The 19,617-nt window shown below is 46.8% G+C and overlaps 2 protein-coding genes across 6 annotated transcripts in view; one reads left to right on the top strand and one right to left on the bottom strand.

Moving 5' to 3' along the window:
• Window positions 1-19,617, bottom strand: part of LOC142817763 (uncharacterized) — a 379,761-nt gene that overhangs the window by 140,602 nt on the left and 219,542 nt on the right. The gene's annotated exons all lie outside the window — the stretch shown is intronic.
• Window positions 1-19,617, top strand: part of LOC119174625 (uncharacterized) — an 80,794-nt gene that overhangs the window by 13,137 nt on the left and 48,040 nt on the right. Inside the window, exon 1 of one of the 2 annotated variants that reach the window (XM_037425614.2) lies at window positions 2,633-3,699. The exons of the other annotated variant lie outside the window; for it this stretch is intronic. Coding sequence (XP_037281511.2) covers window positions 3,664-3,699 — 36 coding nt within the window. The 5' untranslated portion in view covers window positions 2,633-3,663. Of the gene's footprint in view, window positions 1-2,632; window positions 3,700-19,617 lie in introns of those variants that run through there. 2 annotated transcript variants of the gene reach the window in all.

The raw sequence follows: 19,617 nt of genomic DNA, 5'->3' as shown, positions 1-19,617 counted from the left end.
AGGTGAGAAGAGCCTCCCTCGGACAACCAACTCGCGTGGCTCTGAGAAATAGGCGAGTGTTGTAAGGCAAGCAGCTGACGTTTATAGTCACCAGGCGATGATGCGTCTTACAAGGAGATTGGTCCTGGCTTCAGGATGTCGCCTTTCTTCGCGCGTCACTGTTTCCCGTTCCGAATTAGTTCCGTCGCTGGAGGTGGGTGTGCCCCGAGTGACGATCATGGTGTGACGTCAAAATAACGTCACACTCTGTCGACAAACAGCGTCGCTGTCGTCAGACTATGTCCGCAGTGGCCGGTTCGCCTTACCTCAGTTCATGTGGGAAACTTCTAAGAACTTGTATACGCAGGAGTGTTGTGGGTGCGAGTTGTTGATATGTTTGAAATGGCTATAGACCTTAAAGAATTATAGAAACCGGGGAGCAGAGAGTGAGGAGGAATAGAAAGGAATGGCCGCGAGGTCAACCAAACAGGTGAAGAAAAAAAGCACAGGGTGTATGATTTGCGCCGCCTTTTCTGTGTCGCAACGATTATCGTTTCAATTGGAAATAATAAAAGTGTGCGAAAAATGACACTTTCTACCAATGGGAATCGAACACACATACTTCGAATTACGTGTGGGTTTGGATCCCATTGACGGAAGGGGTGGTTTCCCATCTACATTATTTACTTTCAATTTAAGTGAGAATTATTACAACACAGTTAAGAAGGCGAAAATTATATCTCCTGTCACTATCTTCGCTTAATTGCCTCTCGGTTTCATTCATCGGGCATAACACAGAAAGCGAGACCTTCGGACCATCTCTTTACTTTCGTAAATATGAAATGGCTTGATGGCGTCCCCTCACTTCGCCCTTCATTTATTTTTTTTTCTCACTGTTCATGTGTTGTGCAAAGGAATACCAACTGGCTCACACCTTCGCGCTAATATGAAACGTCTGTGGATTCGAAAACTTTCTTTACTTCTCTGGCTTAATTTCATCTCCAGCGACTCATCTACGCTTACAGTTTTTCCACTGCTTAATATATATCGCGGCCATACGTATTAACAAACAGTCCTTTCACAGCCTCCCATATCGTGATTCGTGTGAAATCTATGAACAACTTTCTTGACGCGAAAACCGGCCGAGAAAAACGTGCTAATCACTTCAACGCATGATAATGAGCTCCGCGACGTTAATTTCTCTTTCCCGTGTTCTTTGTCTCAGCAAGCACGAGAGCTGCCGTCATTTGTAAGACAGGGCAGTTGACGGCTCCAAATTGCCGGCAGAGACTCTCGGCTCATCAAGAATGACCACTGCCATAGACGCGGCGCCTTTTAGTGACAAGACAATTCAACGGGCTCAATGTCAACCAGTCCACGCCGCTTACACTCGCCATTCGCCTCCATCTCCGAGTTGGCTCTGCAGGTATACGGCGTTTTTTCTGCAAAAAAACAAATCCTTCGCTGCAGCTCGTTTCCGTAGTGTGATAGATTGAAGATTCACCACTGACATCTATCGCCTGAACATGCATACCACGCATGGTCAGCCATCTTGCAACACCCGACCCGGAGTAGCCTTGCATGCTAAACAAAGTTCACCTCCTGTCTGACCCTCACTTGCGTTTCTGCCTACGTGAGTCACTCCGTTTCCAGCATAGTTAAAGGGGTTCAGACACGACAGCCATACAGACAAAGAACTTTATTGTGGTACTGAGGAACTGCGTTGTGACGTCCCCTTTCAGGGGTGATCCGTAGCAGTCGCGGGTCGCTCCCATGTATAGTGACCGCAAGACAATGACCCTCCACCCTCTAGCAGGCCCTCTGAACAGCCCGAAGTTGAACGGAGAGGTCACCGCTGTTTACGGCTTCCTTCCAGCCCATTTTCGTTAAACTCGGTGTCACTAGAATTTTCATTAGTCTTTTTTTTGCGTGAAATTACCTCATTCTCTCAAGATGCTAAAAAATTGAAATGGCAAGTGTGTGTGTTTCCTGCAAAATTCAAAACAGTATGTCTTTAAACGCTGGCTTCGGTTCTTACTATACCCCGACGTCAAGACACAATACAGAGTTCTCGCCATGAGCTCCTGCAAGTTATCACGGTGTTTCCGCGGTCACTTCGCTCCGTTGATGCGTAAGTGGCACACAATGGACCAATTTGTATATTTTTAGTACCTGACATCATCACAACTAGCCACGCTGATGCGTAGGGTCACCAGAATCGATATTTGAGCCTAACGTCACGCTATTCTCGACGTAAATAGGTAGACCATGGGAAAATTGACTTTAATGCAAATATGAAATACCCTATCAGCAATCCCTGGGCTTCGCGCTCGCTCAGAGCCGTCTACACAGGAGGTTTCTACGGTGGAATCAGGTTCGAAAATTTTTACCGGCATCCTTTTAAGCGCTAGACGAGCAACCTCCTCGCGCGTGGCTGCGAAGAGTCACTCGCTCGTCGGACGAACTCGAGTGGCAGCGTTTCCAGCGGATGCTTTGAAAGGATGTCCGGCGCCCGCCCACCCCGCGGCGGCAAACCACCGGCGCGGTGAAACGTCACTGGCGCGACGACGAGAGGAGCGAGTTCAGGGCACTGCGGGGGCACGACTGGCTTCGACGAAAGTCCCGTGGCTTCCAACGAGAGAGAGATAGAAGGCGCAGCGTCGTCTTCTTTGTTTACCCCGCCGTGGGTCGTCCCGATATGGTATTGGATGCACTGGTCTGGCGGGTCGATTTGTCGCTTTTACATTGATGTTCGCCACCCTAAGAGCCGGATCGGGCCGCACGGGTGTGACAGCCTGGAGCGATACAGTATAAGAAACGGCTGCAGATGGGGTTTGCAAGTGGTACGACCAGATTGCGTCCCGATCGGTGTGAGAGGAAGAGAGTAGAGTGAGAGAAGGAGTCAGAGGCTTTCGATGAGACGCCGGTCCTTGCGTTGGACGAACAATTAAAAAGAGAGACGCGCCTGCGGCTTGACAGAGCCTCGTTGCCCTGTCTGATATCAGTTGGATGAGAAGGATTTCGTCTGCGTCAGCTGGCGCGCGTGTGTGTGTACTACGAGCCCGGTGACGCGAGAAGGGTATCGCCGCTACGCCCGGCCCGTCTCCCTCGCGCACAAGCGTTACCCTTTCCTCTTCACCCTCGGCGTTGCGCGGCGAGCGAAGAAGACGAGAGTCGTACGTGTATAAAGGGCAGTCCGGAGAGGAACTTCCTCGGCGTTGCCTCTGGCGTTGGTCATCCGGGAGCGTGCCGACGGACGCTTCCCATCTCGTCGCCGGTAGTGAGAGTGGTTCGGTGTTGGTGGTGGTGCGGCGGCGGCCGAGCGAAAAAAGAAGAGCCATTCGCGGGGCGCGTCGTAGTCGTCGGCGCGTGTGCGTTGCAAGTGGGCGCACGTCTCCGCCGTTTGCTCGTTTACTCCCGGACATCGACAAGCACGTGCACTCCCGTGTTGTTTGCTTTTCTTTCCCGTCTCTGACTCGGACGACTCAACGTGCGCGAAGGACTCTGAAATTGCTACGAGCTCGTCAAACGACCCGTCTGTGATTACCGGCGAACAGCAAGCGCCTTCTACTCATATGGTTTGGACAGCTGTGGTTCTACGCTAGTTTACCATTTGTACGCCGTCAACTTCGTCAAGGACACAACCTGTTGGGGCAGCTCACGGATAATTTCGGACGTTTTGCCATGTTTTTGACACTTAAGCCAACGATGCCACTAAGGGTGAGTCGACTTCTGCGATGCGGGGTCGCTGCGATTATTTTTTTTTTGTTTAAACATGTGGAGGCAGGAATCACGAACTACTCATAGCGACGAACTAGATTTGACTGCCTATGGCACATGCGACACAAGCAAGTTTACAGGAGGGTCCTCTATCTGGAAGTGATTCACGAAGACGCGGTCAAAGTTCATTATATTCCACCACTCACTACATAACATTGCCTGCACGTAATATATTCTGGTTTGAAGTTTATTTGGTATTGAAAACATATACAGAATATAGACATTTATACAACAGCATAATGTAAAAGTGAGGTACATATCGGAAGATTATGATTATAGGTAGCAACAATTAACACACAGGACCCTCTTTGCATTGTACATTAGAAGAATTTTATTAAGTAGAAAATGTATAAGATGAGAACATGCGGCGCCGCATTTACGAATTCTGCTATAGTTAATGCATATTAGTCTGGCTTCAAAGAACGTAACACTGTTGCAAGAAAAAATGAAATATCGGGTGAGTTGACTTCTGTAACGCCAGGTTGCTGCCATTATCTCTCAACTTTAGCTTGCATTGCGACAAATCGAGAAAGACTTGTGGAGCCAAACCACAGACTAGAGAGCCCGGATCATATGACAGAAACAAGTTGACAGAAGGATGCTCAGCCAGTAAATTTAGGCCAGTAGATGGGAAAAGCTTCAGAAGAGTGGCTACTTGGGCTGGTTGGTGTTGCGTTTTGAAAAAAAAAAAATTGATTTTCTAGTGCGCAGGGAATGTTTGAGAAAGAAGATAGAGCAGTGAGCTAGGACAGAGCGCACACTTACAACCAATTTGATTGCACAGATGGCGGGAATATATATACAGTCAAGAGGGTGCGGAGATCACACACCGAGGAAAAAACAAGTGATAGCGCATTTGCCAGACCACCTTACTTCAATCTTAAATTGACATCTTAACTGAAAATATACCTTTATTCATTATCTAACAGGTTTACGGATGGGGCACTGACGCACTCAGTTCCTGCTTTACGAATAAAAAAAAAAAGCCTCGTATGTTTCACGGGCCCTCTGGTCCTTATATCTTGCCATTACTTGTCTTTCTATTTCGAATGGTTCCTATTGATTTGATGATACTCTGATGAATAGCCATTGGTTACACTTCATCGCTTCACGTGATTACAGCAAGATATTGGGAAAGTGAAAGGCACATCTCACAAGGATGAGTATAAGTGAGAAAACAATTGAAACGTGCGAAGCTTCTCTGTTTATTGCACACTACAGAATGCTTGTACTTGGTCGATAATGGATATTTTGGGAGTATACGGAGACCTATGTGGAACTTTTGCTTCTCGTAGTGTATAATGATTTCGATTGAAACAGCATATTACTGTTGTGAGCCAAGTATTGTCAATTATGTCGAGAAGCGAAAGAAAAATTGTGACCCACTCTTTCACTGATAGTGAAGTTATATAGTCATTCCTTGTGATCAGGCGAGCTGCTCCATCTTCCAGCTTTATGAGAAATAACACAATGAAGTAATGATTGCTAGGCACAATAAAGTTGGGCATTATTGTATGAAGCGATTCCAGATAAACAATCTATTTTTGTGCACATTAGTTGCGAAAAACTTCAAGTGACATTGTGGGTAAATCTTTTCGCTTTATAGCACTATTCCCAATTGGACATTGCAGGATCCAATACCTTGCCTAGTGTTATAATACTATAAATACTGGTTTATTTAATGTACGTGACTAAATACTGTAGTGATGGCACTGCATGACTCAACACATCACCTAAGGTCAAAACATTTGAAGACCGTTAATAACCACTAAAGGTACCGCAACCACAAATTTGAGAGTGCAGAAAACGGTGCCAGACAACACATTGGTCACGAGAGTCACGAGAAGAAATTAAGACTACCATAACCAGGCTCGTCAACGTCTCCGTTTCCCTTTTATTAATTTCTGTAATCCGTTTCCTGTGAAGTCACTTCGAACGAAAATTATATAATAAACTCAACAATAAATTTTGTCTGATATATGGCGGCTGTAAACGCAACACATTTTGGGTACAGTTTTACGGTCAACCCCAGCCCTGACAAATGGCAACCCTTACGACGTTTCGTACGGTCCACAATAGGTTTAACTGCATTGACACTGTTATTTTCTGTTTACAACTTCGATTTGACCCGTAGGAATGGAAAAGGCAGCAGCTTGTTTTTATTCATATATTTTCTTGCGATGAAAACAAAAAGCCAACTAAACGTCTCAGGCAGTCTGCATTCGGTCGGATACTAGTGTGCTTCGAAAGGAAGTACATTCTAGCGTACGTAGGTTTTAGTACATGAGGTCAGTTTTGTTTTTTTTTTCTCTTCTGTCATGATAATTATGCCTTGCAGAAATTATCATAATGCAAGCGGCCATTAGAAACGTCTAAATAACCCAAGTAAAAACGCTCATCACTTCCTCTGGGCACGTGCAAGTGAGCTACACCTTAAGAACCCCATTTCGAGTACGACAGTCACTAGAAAATGCATGCAAGTAATTGAAATGCGAAGGCACGAGGGGAATGCGAAAATTATATATACGATCACAGAGGAACAAGAAGTATAAAAATTAGTGGGAATGTAACGATGCCTTAAAACTATGCATTAGGTTTCCCTCTCCAATGCCCTCTTCGGCCTCTCGGATAAGGAGCCACTCGTGCTGGCAACCGTTTGAGATTTATTATTTATCAATTTACTGCGTACCTAAGAACATGTACATAGCTGTAATCACTATTCCTATTCAATGAAGCGAAGTCTGTATCCAAAAATATCACTTGCTTTTCTTCTACGAGAAAAAAAAACGATTATGAATACGCTGTCTGAAATCGATGATGTCGAAGTTACGGCACCGGCGTGGTAGCGCTGAATTGCTAAGAATGAGGAGCTTGGTCTCTATTTTGCTGCAAAAATTTTTTTCCAATGTAAAATCAATTTAAACTGAGCTTTGAAGTAACAAGAATTCAAACATGTTCTTTTTTTTTCTAATGATGTAAAGCTTTTTTCATGTAGAATAATTCAAAGATCCTTCAGAACTTCATAAACTTCGAGAGCTTTATGAAGGTCGCTTTCAAATGCATTTGAAGCCAAAGTTATTCTAGTGACGCAAGCTTTGTTCATTCTTGATTGATGTTCACAAGTGGCGCCCGTGAATTCAATCGTCGTTTTCGAGCTATTAATAGTCAAGACACGGAAAATAAAACAGCACGAAGTGAAATTAACTGCAACGTATGCGATGAAAGTAAAGGAACTGCAACCCATGCGATTATATATTTCTGGCAACGTTTTATCTGATGTTGAGTGTCCCAAATCGAGTGATAATATTCCGCGAAGCACACCTTTGAAGTTGTGCATAGTTAATTTTAAGGAAATGGTTTCAACCTGAAGCACAAATTGGCGAGTGCCAACAGGACAACAGTGCCAACAGGTCTACGCTATCGAAACAAATCAAATTTTAGAGGATGCGTGTGGATAACGTTGCGCGGTGCTCGCTCTTGCATTTGATATGCGTCAGAAACACCAAAGCGCAATATAATCTCATGACTTGCGCAATCAGGCCATGCACGTGCTTAGTCTAATTTTTGCGCTGTATGGACATTCCGTGGCATCCATTATCAAGGTTATACGAATACACCCATCGAGTATCTGATAAGGTTACGTACCTCACTTGCTTAGCGATGCTTTCTCGTACAAGAGATTTTTTTGTGTGTGTCTGTTGATTGATATGTGGGGTTTAATGTCCCAAAACCACGATATGATTATGAGAGACGCCGTAGTGGAGGGCTCCAGAAATTTTGACCACCTGGGGTTCTTTAACGTGCACCCAAATCTGAGAACACGGGCCTACAACATTTCTGCCTCCATCGGAAATGCAGCCGCCGCGGCCGGGATTTGAACCCGCGACCTGCGAGTCAGCAGCTGAGTACCTTAGCCACTAGACCGCCGCGGCGGGTCCTTTGTGTGTCTGTTGTATGCACTGCGGCATTATTCTCTAGGTCGGGAAATGTGAGCCGATTGCAAAAGCTCACGTTGTACTGTAGTGCATAGATTCAGAAACGTTGTCCGTGAGGTGACACTGAAAGTGTGACAGAGCGATACCGAAAGGCCTCTTGCGAAGTTTGGAGTGTTCTGGTTTGTAAGTCGCACGCAAGCAAAACTGCGCCTAGAATTTTAAGTTGCACCACAACAACAGTGCGAAGGCGCACCTCCCTGGCACAGAACGTGCGCCTGATAGATTGTGCCGCGTATTTCCTGCTGCTTTCGTTTCGCAAGACCACCGCTACTGCGTAGCGCGAAGTAGCAGAAGCATTACGATGCAGCGTTCTTGTTTGGTTGGCGTGCTCGAAAGTGCTGCTGCTATTCCAATAACGTCACTGTTCTCGTTGCTCATAGTTGTCTGCCACTTCCAGCGATGAGTACAGAAAAAAAGAGATAAAAATGAAGGATTATTACGTTTCGAGTGATCCCCACACATACTAACGACGCCATTCAAACAGCCACAAGAGACAAATAAAGACCATTTATTATGACAATGGTCATTACTATTCTAGCCCCAGTGCCTGTCCGATCCAACATTGCAACTGGTTGGAGTTTCGTAGACGTTGCTGTATGCATCCAACTTACTAGGCAAGCTATTAAACAATGAAAAAGTAAGAGAGGCGCAATTCCAGTCTCTAAAGGGCGTGCCGTACTTGAAATAGTTTTATGAATATTTACGCCTCTAACCAAAGCCCCAGAGCACCCATCCTTCTTTTCTTGTTTTCATATCAAGGCCAGACGCACTGCAATGTTAAATCATTAAAGCGAAAGCATTATATGCCTCATCAAACGCCAAAAGCGACTGTTGCGTCCGCTGCATCGGCATCAACATGACTGATAAAGAAATCGTCATCATGCGACGACGTCCTGTCATCGCGACGTCACAATGCTACGTCTCAAGATGACGTCATTCGATGACACCGCCTGCTTTACAGTGGGGCCGATCTCGAAGGCGCCACAAAACCTCGTGTTGTGCGGAGAAAAAAAAAGCTTACGATTACTCGGATCTCGGAAGCGATGCAAAACCACGCATAGGGTGCAGAAGGCTTTCGTGCAGGGGGAGGAGGATCAATGTAATCCACTAGGAAGAGAAAAAAAGTGTGGTTATGTTTTTACAGTCATCTTGGGCAAATTCATAAAGAACCACGCAAGTTATCATACACGCTCGCGTGGGCACAGCGCCTCGTCCGCCAATCGAAGGTCTACCGGCACGCACCTCATCGCTCAGACAAAATTACGCGCTTCTTCTCGACGCATAAACTTCACGCTCGCGACCTTGGCATCGTAAAAGAAGGAGAAAAAATGGAGGCCGCGGGTAAATATGCGTCACTGTCCGCCATATTGTCGCCCGATGGTCAGCGCGCACGCAGAATAACGAAGGGACAGCAGGAATTGCAGTGAAGAAGAACGAAATATTCAGAAGCAAAGAAAAGGAGAAATAGCAGCTATATGGGCTCAGATGTAAAGAAAAGGGAGAAAAAATAAACTCTTCGGCATCGCCGAGGGGGGTCTCCGCATCTAACTGCAGAAACCTGTTCCGACAGGAAGCCGCCTGCTCTTCGGCTTCCCAATGCGTTGTCGCACTGAGAAAAGAATGCAGCGCTGCAGACGCTGTGCAAGCGGACGTGCCGGGGTATCTTATGACATGTTACTTGCCGGTGCCGGTCGCAGTATCTGCCATTGCCTACTCCTAGCATTCCGAAGATTTTGGAGGCAGTGAGAGAGAGATAGAGACTTGAGGGTGAACTTTCTTAAGGTTCCCAGCGTTCAAATCATCTTGTGAAGTGGTATGTACTTCGTGGTACACTCCGCAGGTTTTGGAGTGAGTGAGAGAGAGATAGAGATTTGAGGGTAAACTTTCTTAAAGTTCGCAGCGTTCAAATCATCTTGTGAAGTGATGTATACTTCGTGGTACACACGAGCTGATTCCATATATTTTCATAAATGTGGACAGCCAACACTGGCAAATACTGACGTTAGGCGAGTAAATATTTTAAGGTCACACACATGATTCACTTCATTCAATTAATAATATTTGTCGTAATCGTAGCTTTTAAAAGAGTTTGTACGTCCTACGTAACATCACTAAAGATCTTTTTTCCTAGTTTTTTCGGAAGTTTTTTTTGTTAACGCTGACCCCGAAATTGACGCGGAAGCCCCAGCTTACGTGCGAGGAGTTTTTTGCATTAAATTTGCAATACTCTCATTATTAATTAACAAAATACAAAGATATTGAACAGGGTCAAGTCGGGTTGCTGAACTGCACTTTGAAATAGCTAAAAAAACCAGAGCATTTCATGACAGAAAGTCATCAGTGGCTTTGAAATAAAGTTTGATGGCGTAATGAAGGATCAGTGCTGCGCCATGGCTGGCTTGTTGTCCAGATAACAGCAGCAGCAGTGGTTTTGCGTACGTCTGCTGCAGTAATATGAAGTACCGTGTTCTTAGAGCTTCGTTCAAAGGGGAAGGCCATCCGTCTAGCTATATAAAGTAAGAAGCGGTATAAAAATTTGTTTTCGAAGAAACAGCAGTAGCGTATGAGGTGTTCCACATTTCTAAAAACAAACAATATACACTTATCGCAGGTCGTCTTGAAAGAAAGATTCGCAAGAATTCCATACTGGCACACTATTTATGGTATTATGTTCAAGGAAGGATTCGTTCTCATTCCATACGAAAGAAAAAACACAGTATTCTTCCAAGATATACGATGAAATTTGCAAAAACAACGGCAATCCTCACCGATTCCTGAGGCTATAGAATGACTTACTATACGTCGGTGCTCTCTTTTTTACTCCATATGAAGACATCTCACTACAATCTCATTTTGTGTGTTTGCTTACTTGTTTATTATACAGTTGTGCCTACCAGCTACTGGAAAAAAAAGTGTTACATTGTATAAGCCAAAGAAGCACGAGGCAAAATAAAAAAAAAATCAATGTAGAACGACGAGAAAAGCTTGAACGAAATGATTCACGTCATCCAGGATCGCCAGCCTGAAGAGAAATTCGGATAACAATACACGAAGAAGTCCGGAGAGGTAGTGCATGTGAGTGACAGTCTGAACACGAACTGCGTCGAACACCATGGTACAAGAAGACAAGCATAAATGAACACCAAGTATCCTAATGCGCACACGCTGACCCATAATACGAAATTAAATAAACATAAAGCCCCACAACCATTGTACGTAAACGTCAAGGGTGCCCTATATGTCCCGGAGGTGCCACCGGATACCAATAAGGGCCACAGGGATCCAACCCACTTTCACATCCTGCAACACCCAGGATGCTGCACCGTATTACCGAGGCAGGTCATTCGGTGTACGTGCGTCACATTGTGTGTTGCGTGTGTTTATCCTTCGGGGCTCCCTTCGCGCTGGCTTGTCAAAGTGTCAAAACCGTCGCTTGTTGCATCAATTTCCGGGGATTCCGTTTGATTTAGAAGCTCCGGTAAGACGCCGCCCCTATCCCAGTTCTTTTCGGGACTCCGCCGACACTTGCCACCGACCGAGAGCTGTTTGTTCAGACACCCCCGTCAAAACGATACAATCTCTCGATAACTTTGCTTGCTCCGGGCTGTTTCGAAATTGGGACACGTCTGGTTAGTATGTTTTTCCTCTCGCTATGTGCTTGGTTGTGCGCTCGAGTTATGACTGCGGTAGCAATGTCTTGAAAGGGTCATGGAGAGTAGATGAAACGCGCGAACAAGTAGAGTATTGTGAAGTTGATGTCGCTCTCAAGAACCCTATTTTGCAAGCCCGTCTTCGATGCAATATCACCACCAGCTGAATGCACGAACACGAATTCCACAAAACAAAGCTCAAATCCAGATACAACACGGTACTTACTGCACACATAATATACAAACACACATTATAATTATGCTTGAAGGGTGAGTCTTCTTCGCAATTCATCGCAAAAGAAAAAAAAAGAACGCGATGTCAGGAAATCTTTCGAATTTAACGTATACAAACCACACGAGTAAAATACCTTGGACGGCCAGATTTTTGTTTTCGTAACTTGAGAATCGTAGTTAGCTCAATATGCGTCACGTGCATAGACGAGTCAGACAGCTGAGCCCGATGTCTTGAGGAAAATATTGTCAAGCAATTGACCTTGGAGTTATAATAGGCCACTCTACGAAATGACAACGCAGGGATTCTGCTGTCATAATGATTCTGAGTGCAGCAGCAATGAGCATCGATTCGAATGATCGTAATGACGAATCACAAAAAACAAACAAACTAAAGAATACAACGCCTCAAGGTGTTATGGCAGGCAAAATAAAGTACTATAACTTCAACGTCATCAACAAACCATCAGCGAGAAGATCGAATGGACAATAGCGAAATTAAACTTAAAGCGCTTCGTCCGGCGGTGGAGGTTGACACAGAATTCCTCAGCTCAGCGGCACATTCAATTCTGTCTTCCGTGTCGAAACATCTAAGCAAGAACGTCATCCGGGTGTCGCGACGCCACACTCTAACCCCATTTTCTGTCGAAAACAAAAAGTGACAACCTACATTTTCCCGAAGCGAAAGGAAGACATTTAATGTTAGAATAATGTTCACGTGCATGCTCGGAATGCAACGGCTAATCCTGCCTCTCACGTTACTCGCCGAACAGGAATCACTTGAAAATGCTCCCAAAACACAGAGCCTGCATTTCGATCTCCTCCTGTTGCCGTCATCGCCATTAGCCCGAGTGTAGCGAGCTATACCGCGCCGGTCGTGGGCGACCACCTAAAAAACATACAGCGTCCGAATTACGTGTCGCTGTCACGTGACTCGACCGGGCTTTCTCGTGTATGCGTAAGCCATTTGAATCGGGAAAGAGACACACGACGCGCGCGTACCTGGACGCCTCCGCTGTATGCGCGTAAAGACCTCCTTCACGTCGCGACCGTATTTCGACAGCGAAAGAGAAAGAAAAGAAAAGCGTTTCTCATCCTTTTTTCACGGGCGTCAAGGCTAAAGTGTTTCGTGCGCCCGCATACGTCTCTGCTGGGTTGTTGTTATACGCGCGCGGCTCTTTAAACGCGTGTCTTTTTACCGCGTGAATCGAGCGCGAAGTCAGTCACAGACGCTTCTCTAGCAGCCTCATCTTCTCTCTTGTGAAGGAAGTTTCCGGGATTTCATTCCCGTCCTGTTTACGCGCATAAGCGAAGCGCGAGCAAGCCTGCAGCGGTGTGGAACCGTATTCGCCGGAACTCAGAAAAAAAAGCTTTCTTCGCATTTGTACGTTGACATCTTTTGCCGCATGAAATGAAGATTCTTTACCTCGTGTTTCTGACACCGTGGGCATTTTTTTTTCATCGCTAAATGTCGGAATGGTCGGAAACCCAGAGGTTGTCGCGATTACTATGGCTGTCTGCAAGCGACGTATTGAAAAACTCACAAGGTGCCTTAAGCATTGGCCTGAGGTGACTCGAAGGCAAACACCATCTGCTTTTTGCCTTCAAGTCGATGTCCTCATCGTTCACCCCCCCCTCCCCTTCGCTTCCGAAAGCTTTTTTTACACATATCGTGGTTTTGTACTGCCTTCGAGATCGGAGACACTCCAACCTTCTGCACCACATCTTGCTTTGCCCTACCTCAATGATCGGTTCGCCTTTGACAAAGAGACGACGTCACGCGAGGACGTCAGCAGGTGACACAGAGACTTTACGATGACGTCACAAATATCGGCGATCTGTGACATCTTGGTGACGTAATTGGGGGCGTCATAACGTGTCGATTTTTCCGAATCAATGGTGTTGACGCGATCACCGCGGGACGGTCGACGGTTGACGCCGACAGTCAATTTTTTGCGTGCATGCGTGCGAGCTAGCGAGCGGTTCAAGGTGAGCACGAAAGCTGCGACCAAAAAAGCGCGTCTGCCGAGTCGACGTTCACTGCTCTCGATCAAGCGTGGATAGTTCCCGGTATGCTTGATCTCTCACCTTGTTACACAATAGAGAGGTGGCTGGTTATCTCTCGTTATCGAATCCTCGCGCTGAACTCTTCCATCATTCTCACTGCCGCGCGTAATCATCTGTTTAGCTAGTTTGCCTCATCCCTTTCACAGCTTCTTTGACGCGCCTAACGAAGCGTAACCCCACACATACACAGGTGCGTGGAACGTACTTAGTTCGGTTGTAATCTCCTCCTCCGACACACGGCCTGAGCATTTCGAGTCACGCCTGAGGCGCAGGCAGCTTTCACGCGTCACTCGTTCTCCGCAGAAAAAAAAGTGTACGAGTTTTCCTCGCGCAAAGCGTGCCGACACCACCCGCATCGTTTCGTCACTCATCTCAGAGGCCAGCTCAAGCGCAGATGTTTCGCATCCACGCCGGCCAGACGTTCAATTGGCCGTCATCAATCAAAACTACAGAAGCCCATTTGGCCCGGATCTGCTACTGTTGCTGCTGCTGCTTCTGCTGCTACCTTTTGCCACGACGCGAGTCTAACAGCTCCCCTTTAAGGCCCGTCCTATCGGCGTCGGCCCGTCTAGACGGTCGAATGCCCCGACGGCCCACGCATCTCCAATTTTGTTTTCATTACAAAAGCGGATACATCCCACGCGCACTGCGGAGCGCGCCCGTCGCCGTCACGCGATCCGAAAGAAACGTGACGCAAACGAAAACAATCTATATAGCAGGCCGAGACGGACGCTGCGTTGAACGTGTGCGTAGTTGATAATATCTGGAGCTTTACGTTTCATAACCGTGTTATGATTATGAGAGACGCCGTACAATGAAGGGCTCCGGAAAATTTGACCATACAGTGTTCTTTAAGGTGCCCTGACATCGCTCAGTACACAGACCTCTATAACATTTCGCCTCCACCAAAATGCGATGGCCACGGAGGGGATCCAATCCATGAGCTTTGGGAGTGCGTTGTGTGTTAGAGAGAAAATTAAGTGAAACAGCGAATCGGTTTATACGGATGAATTTGACTCTGAAAACTCTAATGACGGTAATTTCACCGTCATGTAATAGAGGGTAAAATCGGAAGTGAACGTTTCTCTCACTTTTCGGGCCGACATCTCTGCGCGTTACGTCCCGAATTTCAATGTGTATTTTCTCGAATTTCGGTGGCATCGGCTCCATAGAATTTTCTTAAACTTGGTATGTCAAGTCTTTAGCCCCCTGAGATGATGAAGTACAGCCGCACATTTTCATTTTCTTAACACTCAAGCGTCGACCACCCAGTAGATAAGCAGTGTTAAACGGAATACAGCGGCAAAATGAGCGATAAAACTTGCAAGCCTGCGCTTAACAGTCCTGCGCAGCTATCTTCTGCTAGGCTGTCCCGGGAACCGTACAACAGGACACCCGGAACAGACGCTTGCAAATTTATGGGGTCGATGCTCGCGCGTTCAGCTTTATTAAAAAAAAAGGGGGGGGTACATTTTTTACTGATTAGGAACAACATACGCCCATGTAGACGCCGTTAAATTTGCGAAGCCATGGTGATTGGTGTTGGAAGTTCAAGGTGGCGTCATTATCACCATTTTCGCGTTTACTCGCCGCTCACCGAGTGTCTTCTGGTGGCAACCGGCGTGATTTTAGAATCGTGAAAGAGTAATTTACGAATACCAGAAAACCGTTTTTTGTTTAATGTTCCTTGAAAAGAAGAAAAATAGAGAGGGAAGGGGAAAGGCATGGTGTCGGCTTCTTCTGGCTTACGTTCACCGCGTCGTCCGATCCTATAGGAAAAAAAAACAAAACAAACCTTGCCAAGACAGGAAAGGGCAGCCGACGACAAGCTTGCGGGCAAAGTCATCATCTCAGGACACCTTTTTTTTGTTGTTGTTATCGCGCTGTGGCAAAACTTCAAGGCTGCCCGCGCGGGTCTTCGCTGTGTTCGGCAGCAGCAGCCCGTGACATAACCGCGCTGCGCATTCATGCTTCGTCGAATACGGTTGTGTACGGCGCTTCCTCTAAAGAGATGCGACGTCGCTTTCTGGGATGTGGTCGGCCATATCTTAGCGTATAATGCCAACAAAGTGTTCCTTGTGTGTAACATCTCCCGAAATCGTGACGGTAGCGTGCCTTTCCTGGGCGATCCGCTGACCGAGCGCTTTTGTAGCCGAGGTATTTTAACTGTTACTTTGATACAGCTTTCTAAGATGTATATACTGTGTGTGTATACGTGTTTTAGATGCGTATCGTAAAATCGGTGTTGTGTATGAAGGGAAGCGGTGCCTTGTGGAATATGTTACGACGTATCCGGACGGTCGTGCATTACGCCCAGCTCCAACGGCTCGTCGGGTCACTGTACTGCGAAAACTGATGTAGTCGGGGGTTTGATGGCATCCAGCTGCTGCCACCACTTGACAGTAGTGGATCCAGAGGGGGGACGGACGGTAGGGGCAATCGCCCCCCCCCCCCAACGCCTGTCAGCACCCCTCCCCCTATCTTCAGTGCTTGTTATCCTCCTGCTATCACCAGTTAGACCAAATGAGTGGGACCGCTGTATACAAGCACACATTAACAGTATAATATGCTGTTATAGAATTTTGGGGCTAGTAAAAACAAACAAAGTAATGACCATGCCCAACTTTCAGGTGTTAATTCAAGTGACCGCCCCCCAACCCCTGAAATAGCTGGCTGGATTCGCCTCTGCCAGTGGATGTAGCCGGGGGTCCGCCCATAGGACCGGAGTTAGCCAGAGTATCGGGGAAAGGTCGAGGAGAGTAGCTGGAGCTGTTAACAGTAACATTTATTTACATTATTTACAGGTAGCGTGTTACTACATGATGAGGGTAGCGTGTTACAGGTAGCGTGTTACTACGTGATGGAAGTTCTCGATGGAAGCTTGAACGGAGCTTCTGGGAACTTGTCGGGAGCGTCTCTGCGCTCGCGTTTTATACCCTGGTCTTCCCAAGATTCCCTGCAGGAAAGTACAATGGAGGCCAGGACAGTTAAATGAAAATGCAGTTTACATCTCTACCCCCCAAAAGGGGCAGACGAAACATCGCCTTCTTCCCAACCCAGGAAAGAAGGAAGAGGCATGCCCAAATTCGGTTCCGCGGCGAGCGAGAAAACACTGCACAATACCCAATGCGCATGACACAGCACAGCGCGAAAACGTTGAGTCCTACGTGCAGATAAACTCTGTAGGCCGTTGCAGTGATGAGTGTGTGGCGCCGGGCAGGCCAAGGTTTGGGGGAAAACGGTGGCATGAAGGCACCACGAAGGACGTGGGAAACGCACCCGAACACTGATCCCAGACGCTTGACTTATTGTCCGGTGGAACGCAGAGATGACCATCCTTTCTAAGCCGTTCTGACTGCAAACAGCCCTTCTTAGGCCGTCAGTCAGTCGGGCATTTTCAAAGGGTTCTACGAGGGGTGCCAACGGCCTTGCAGAATTCGAAGAGCGACCTTCTTGTTGTCGCCGCTCTTATCGCATCTCTGGGAGCGCTGGCCCGGAACAAATCAGAGTAGTCTCAGCCGCAATGTCTCGCGCGTCCAAGCGGCGCCAAGCCAGGCAGGCCGATCATAACAGGGCCGACTCGAATTCCTGCGCACGAGTGCGTTAACCGTGCAAGCAGGATGGTAGGGAGAAAATGTTCGCCATATTCTTTTGGAGTGCGCTAAGTACGCGAATGAAAGAGAAAAATTAAAGAATTAATTAGCAAGTTTAGACACACGGCCCCTCACAATAAACAAACTGCTTGGACCATGGCCTGAGATGCATCTCCAGAAAAAGGCAATAATCTTCCTGACAGACTTTTTAGTGGAGACTGGACTGGACAAGCGCCTATGATAGACAGCCAGAGATGGGTATATATAAAATGTGGTCATGTATATACTGACAGTAGAATAGTAAGGTGCGCGCGTAAATAGTTTATGACTGTGTGAACTGCTCTAAGAAAACTGTGTATTGGCATGATATTTGAACTGCTTTCAGTGTGCTATTATGTTTTTTTTTCTTTTCCGTACTGCTAACTTTTGGGTAACGTTCTGTATTATTCTTTTTTTTTTCGCTGCAGAACTTTGTGATATGGAGTAGCCGAGGTGATATCCACCTCAACCTCTCCGCAGCAAAACAGTTAAAACAGAACAGGATGGTAGGGACTCTATCCGATAATCAGATCGCATCGATGGGTATCACGCACTCCCAGGTATTCCGTTTTTTGTCCGTCGTTGCGACTGCGATGTTGAAACAAAGAGTAGAATTCAGTACCCCATAGGCTTCCAGATGCAATGTGCATAATATAGGCGAAAACCGACCATCGGCATCGGCGGCGTCAGAGAGAGTGAGGCAGAAAAGCTATCATCCCGGGAAGACGTCCACCATATGACGTCATGAAGACGTCACATAACTTCGAATTTTGTGAAGTGACATTGTGACGTCATCGCGTGGTCAAAAATAGGCAGATCACGAAGGCTTCGCAAAACCCCACTTTTGTGCAAAAAGCTTTCGGAGGGGGGCGGAGGAGGATCTATACATCGTGTGAGAAGGAAAAAGAAAAGGATGGCTTTCACACTATGGAGTAGTCAGGCAAATGTGCTTCAGGGACCCTGCGAGCTTTTTTTTATTCATTTGGTGTGCTTGTTCTGTGCACTAATGGCATAAAAAACGCGCACACTTTCGCTTTTAAATGTTATGCGTCGGAAATATCAGTCTAAATAAAGCAGCTGTCATCGTTACAGAGTTTGCGCTTTGACGACGCTCGGTACAGTCTATAGTGCTTTTTGTGTGTAACCTCGGGTGCATTCTGGGGGATGTCCTGTTTGGACGACAGCTTCAATGGAGGATTTATTCACACCAGACCATCCACAGTCATGGCGCGTTATCCAGATAGAACTCGGCGTCAATTTCACGCTGTTGTTTTAATGAGAACGCTGCGCGAGCACACCGCCAAAGAGTTGGCACTGGCAACGGCATTGCCGTCGTGAGGTCCGGCTTTCCTTGCTCGACCTTGCCCGCAGAACGAATGGTCGATTGCTCGTGATGTAACGCCGGAACGATGTAAAGCTAAGTGCATGAGAGGATTTCCCGATCGCCGCATCACAGCAGGAGCCTGCATCCTGCTAAAAAAACGGACGCCAGTATTGTCCTGTTTGACGTCGCTGCTCTCTGCCCTGAATCTCATGCTTCTGCTTTACACATCTTTTCTCAATGCCCAACCGATCCTCCCCCATGGGCTTTAGAACATCTCAAGACATGGGAGGACAGGGAACGTTCAGAGGATCCGGCTGAGCAGACAATGGCTGCCGACCGGGCTGCCAGCGTCATAGAGCACCACCAAATGAATGCTTGAGCGTAGCGGGATCGTGCGGGGGCCCAGAAGCCTGCGTCATCCAAATTCCTCTGTTGAAATAAAGTTTTTATTCTCCTCCTCCCACGCAGATTTGGTGAAATTTTTTGTAAAGTTGACTTGTTGCCACGACAACGGGCCGACAGTGGCCATCACACTCACACAAAAGAAATCGCGCACAAGTGTGCACAAAGAAATATTTTTCCCACGCTTACCAGTTTTGAAAGGCCGCGTCAAGCACGGTCTCAACAAGGTCAAGTTGCGGCGCGTCTTCCGGACGGTTATGTTGCCTGAGAATCGCTGCTCAATTGTAACATGCAATTCACATGCTGACCTTGGAACTGTTGGTTGTAGCAACCCGTTCTCGCGTGTGAAGGTATCATATGTCTAATTCTTCTTCGCTTTAATTGTACAGGCGGCGCCTTGAATGTGTAATATGCAATACAATCGGCCTTGCATATTTGGAAAGTGATGCACACCGTAGCTGCGGCTACTGCCTTGCCCGCTGTTAAATAACTTGTGTCGATTGAATATGACCTCTCCTCTTGTTATCACTATACTGGTTCGCCGTGTTCAACGTAAC

This window comes from Rhipicephalus microplus, chromosome 5, assembly GCF_043290135.1.
Source record: "Rhipicephalus microplus isolate Deutch F79 chromosome 5, USDA_Rmic, whole genome shotgun sequence".
Lineage (NCBI taxonomy): Eukaryota > Metazoa > Arthropoda > Arachnida > Ixodida > Ixodidae > Rhipicephalus > Rhipicephalus microplus.
This window is presented reverse-complemented; position numbering and strand designations above follow the sequence as displayed.